Here is a 4444-nt window from a genome sequence, read left to right on the forward strand (position 1 = left end):
TTTTATATGATTAAGATTACATCCCATAACTAGCACAAATAATTTTTGTCTATAGTGGGGGTAATCTTACCTTGGTGACTCTAAACACTTTTCCCTACACACTTCAAAACCAACCAAACACAAGAAAAGTGGGAAATGTCAAATCAACAAAAGTTTTCCCTTTTTTTCTCATGCAAACCAAACACAAGAAAAGTAAAAACATTGGTTTCCCACCATTTTTTTGTGCGAACCAAACCAAAACAATCTATTTCTTGGAAAAGTTTGGAAAACTACAAACTTGTGTTTCTTTCCATGGAATTGCATTTCCTTATATCTAGGAAACGAACCAAACAGCCCCTATCTAAAAATTTTCATAAAGATAAAAAAACCCAAAAATTTGAACTATTTTGATTATTTATTCTCCCTAAAGAACTCACCGGTGCAAGTAGTGGAGACGGTAGTCCAAGGTCGGTGGTCTAATGGTCGGTGGTTGATGGAGGTGATGAACAGTGGTTTGCAAAAAGGGGGTAATTGGATAAGATAGGCTTTACAATCAAAAGTTGCTTGGGTTCGCTAGAGGGTTTTAGTGCGCTCAGAAACAGTAAACAAGAGAAGCACGTTATAATATTTACTTGGAGAAAGAATGCATGAATACAGCCACGTGCGAGAATAAACACATGAAGCCAAAGGAATTCATGTGAATTAGTTTTCTTATGGGAATCATGTGAGGAGGATTTGGATTTATCATTTAACTGATTTTAAGTTCAGATCAAACAGTTGATATTATTCGTCAGTAGATCAGTGAATTAAAAGTAGATTTTTATGATCCAGTAGTTGGTCCTATGGTTTATTGATGTGTTAAGTTTGTCTTTGACATTGGTTCTACAAAATTCAGCTTCTAATTTGGTTGTGGTTGGAGCATGATGACACTTTTGGTGCTTTTCAATAGAAAGACAAGTTTTACGTTGTGATAATGTACTCAAGATCTTTTGGCGAAACAACATCTTGATCATCCTTTAGAAGATATGAATCATAAAGGTTTAAATGATAATGAATGTAGTTCCATGCAAAAGAAGGTTGTCAACATAATTTGTTTGGTACTTGCTCCCGAGATCAAATACAATAGTATGCAGTAGATCGTGCCAAATAGGTTGTGTGACAAACTCAAGATTATTTATGCGTCAAAGTTGTTGTCCAACAGATTGTGTTTAAGAATGGATCTTTATTCTTCAAAGATGGAAGAAGATATTATTATTCAAGACATTAACAACTTTAATCAGCTAATGTGTCTACTTATGAATATTAAGAGGATTAAAGATGATGAGCATATGCTAATGTCTTGAATAATAATATCCTCAATCCTCTTATAATATTCATAAGTGCTGCATAACCCTTTGTTGCGAGTAGTTGACACATTATGAATATGCTCATCATCCTCTTATGCGAACTCCTCTGTTGAGAGTAGTGGTTGATCAGCGCTGCATAACCCTTTCGGACAGCCCATCAGCAAATTTTAGACTTGTAGTATTTCCCTGTGACTAGAGTTTCTGGGAATTATATTAGATCTCCACTCTAACAAATGCGCCAGTGTGGGCCATAATCAGCTCACTCGGGAGCTTAGAGTGAGCCGACCGCGACATTCAGCCCAACTCCTTGTCGACACAAGTTATAAAACCAGTATCCTTTCCCTCTCCTCCACCAAACCAAAGACACCAAATCTTAAAAAGCAACAACTTCCTTCAAAAAAAATCACCCCCCTAATGTACTTAAACTATACTCCTCCTACTATCTCTGACCCCTCAACCAACCCACATTTTTCTTATCACCACCAAATTCAACTACCAAACTTCTCCTCTTCCCTTCATCCTTCAATCTTATGACTCAATAGAGGAGGAGAGAGAGAGAGAGAGAGAGAGAGAGATCAAGAACCATGAAGTTATCCCTTCTTCCCAAACTACTTCCCGCCGCGCACCAACAGTCTCCTCTCCGGCCGAGACGCACCAGCCCAAAGGCCATCTCCCGCACAAGTATTCCTACCTCCGTCCTCCACTTCCTCTGGCTGCCATTATCAGCCTTATCGCTCACGCTTCCGCTTAGTCCCGCATAGTCTTCTTTCCTCCTTCTCTCCTCTTCCACCAACCAATCAATCACCACCGTCACCACTACAACCACCACTCTCACCCAAACGCCTCTACCGCTCCCCCTCTTACCTCCTCCTCAATAACAAAACTCAGAGCGCGGGTCGCCGCGGCGCGGCCACGGGGGATCCTCATCGTCCGTGCCCCACCCTGACCCAGACCAGACAATGCGGGCCCACCGCCTCATTGAGAGAGTGCAGAAAGAGCAGAGGACGGTCTATTACGGGATCAAGAAGCCTAAGCCTTTAATTGTAATTACCCCGACTTATGTTAGGACTTTTCAGGCGATGTATCTTACCGGATTGATGCACTCTCTTATGCTCGTGCCGTTTGATTTCACTTGGCTTGTTGTTGAGGCCGGTGGCGTGTCGAATGAGACCGCTTCGATTCTTGATCGTTCTCATCTTAATTATGTGCATGTTCCGTTCGACGAGGGGAAGAAGATGCCGATGGAGTGGGGTGAGAGGAGGAAGATGGAAGCTCGGATGCGTCTGCACGCTCTGAGGTAAGAATGTTCAAGGGTACTATTTCGAAATAATCCTGATTTAACTGATAATAATAAATTCAAAATTCTAATTTGATTGGAATTGTTACAGGGTGGTGAGGGAGAAGAAAATGGATGGCATTGTGGTGTTCGCCGATGACAGCAACATCCACAGTACCGAGATGTTCGACGAGATACAAAAGGTGAAACATATAGGAGCGATATCTGTCGGTTTCCTCACTCACTCAGACATCGAAGAAGAAAACCACTCAATTCCAATTCAAGGCCCAGAATGCACTCCATCAGGAAAGTTCGTTGGCATGCAAACCTTGGATCCTTCATCGAATAAGCTCGAATGGGCTGGATTTGTTTTGAGTTCAAGATTGCTATGGGAGAATGTTGAAGAAAGACCAACTTGGGTTCAGAATATTGATGATTTGGAGATAGAGAGCCCTCTAGCTCTGCTCAAAGATGCTTCTTACGTTGAGCCTCTTGGAAATTGCGGGAAGAAGATATTGGTTTGGTGGATCCGCTCTGAAGCTCGTGCTGATAGCAAATTTCCAGCAGGGTATGTCAATAAGATCTTTCGTTGTTAATCTTTTCTAGTGCTGGAACTAATAAGGTGAAATCGCAAACGTTATTCTGAATTTGGAGAGTTTTCTGCAAAATATTTAATTTAGAAAAAACTACTATGAAATATTGTCAAAACTACTAATAGAAAATTGTAAATTATTTGAAAATTCTCGCTAACAGCATTATATAAGAATGCAACAACTCAACGTAATCTCCATCGTACATGGTAGTTTAATGAAATAATTCATGATAGTTTTCTCAAATTCACCTTGATTATCTTCCAGCAAGCAAAGATTTGCAGGCTTCTGAATACATTTAGTACTATTCTTCATTTCTTTACATGTGTGTTATTCCTGCAGATGGGTGATAGATTCTCCCTCAAAATCTCCTCTCCCCTCGGGACACTCCTCGTCGACGTCTGATTATTTGACTCGACTTCGACATGATAAGATGAATAACACCAACAAAGAACATATGGAGAGGCATTTAGATGGTAAAATCTATTTACGACGTGACTGATGAATATACAACAAAGGGGGAAAAAATACATATTATGTGATGTGTATTAAGGATTTTTGGGATGTAATGGGGGCATTGGATTTCTAGATTTCGCATGCAGTATTTTTTCCAGAGAGTAGCGATCCCTCTATATATTGCCTTGGATTATTGTATCAAACACCTTTTCTTCCATATTGCATAAAGATGTCAATTGTAAGTTGGTATTTCTATTTTGATCTCGATCTGAATACTTGTTACCACTAGAATCTAGATCTTGCAAACATGTTTTCTCTGATATGTACTTGATCGCAATAAAATCTCAATATATATAAATCATATATTATCCCCTAAGTGTTCGTATGGGGTGGGTAATTAAATAACATACTAACAAAAGGGTTTGATCCTCATCATTATACCCTTCTCAATTTTACTTAAGTACGTAATTGTAGAGTAATCGAGAACCATTTTTCTCCCAGTTAAACGAAGGACAAGAAAATAAGAGAGCTGGAGAGTTTATTAGGAGAAATTATTAGAGCTATTGTCCTAGATTTAATGGGAAAATCGGCTACAAAGCTAAAGTGACATTGAAAACCCTATAATTTGTACCTAAACCCCACAATTTGCATCATACAAAGAAAAGGAAAAAAAAACGCAACAAATTGCCAGGGACAAGCATATAGGAGGAGTTAAGCTTCTCAAGGTTAGTTTCTTTTCTTTGTTTCAGATTCATACATAGAATACCTTCTCCGGCCGCCGTCGGCATCTCCGAGGA

At 39.5% G+C, this 4444-nt stretch overlaps 1 protein-coding gene across 1 annotated transcript; it reads left to right on the forward strand.

Moving 5' to 3' along the window:
- Positions 2241-3965, forward strand: LOC109822132 (probable beta-1,4-xylosyltransferase IRX14H). The gene is made up of 3 exons (XM_020388294.1): positions 2241-2622; positions 2714-3169; positions 3534-3965. The coding sequence occupies exons 1-3, from the start codon at positions 2285-2287 to the stop codon at positions 3691-3693; spliced, it is 954 nt and encodes a 317-aa protein (XP_020243883.1). The 5' UTR covers positions 2241-2284; the 3' UTR covers positions 3694-3965.

Source organism: Asparagus officinalis, chromosome 8 (genome assembly GCF_001876935.1).
Source record: "Asparagus officinalis chromosome 8, Aspof.V1, whole genome shotgun sequence".
Lineage (NCBI taxonomy): Eukaryota > Viridiplantae > Streptophyta > Magnoliopsida > Asparagales > Asparagaceae > Asparagus > Asparagus officinalis.

What these genes read in the sequence shown, in the direction of transcription:
- LOC109822132 (XM_020388294.1), top strand. Translation starts at nt 2,285, where the DNA reads ATGCGGGCCCACCGCCTCATTGAGAGAGTGCAGAAAGAGCAGAGGACG. An exon ending in ATGCGTCTGCACGCTCTGAG is followed by an intron (nt 2,623 to 2,713) that starts GTAAGAATGTTC and finishes GAATTGTTACAG; the next exon opens with GGTGGTGAGGGAGAAGAAAA. An exon ending in GATAGCAAATTTCCAGCAGG is followed by an intron (nt 3,170 to 3,533) that starts GTATGTCAATAA and finishes TTATTCCTGCAG; the next exon opens with ATGGGTGATAGATTCTCCCT.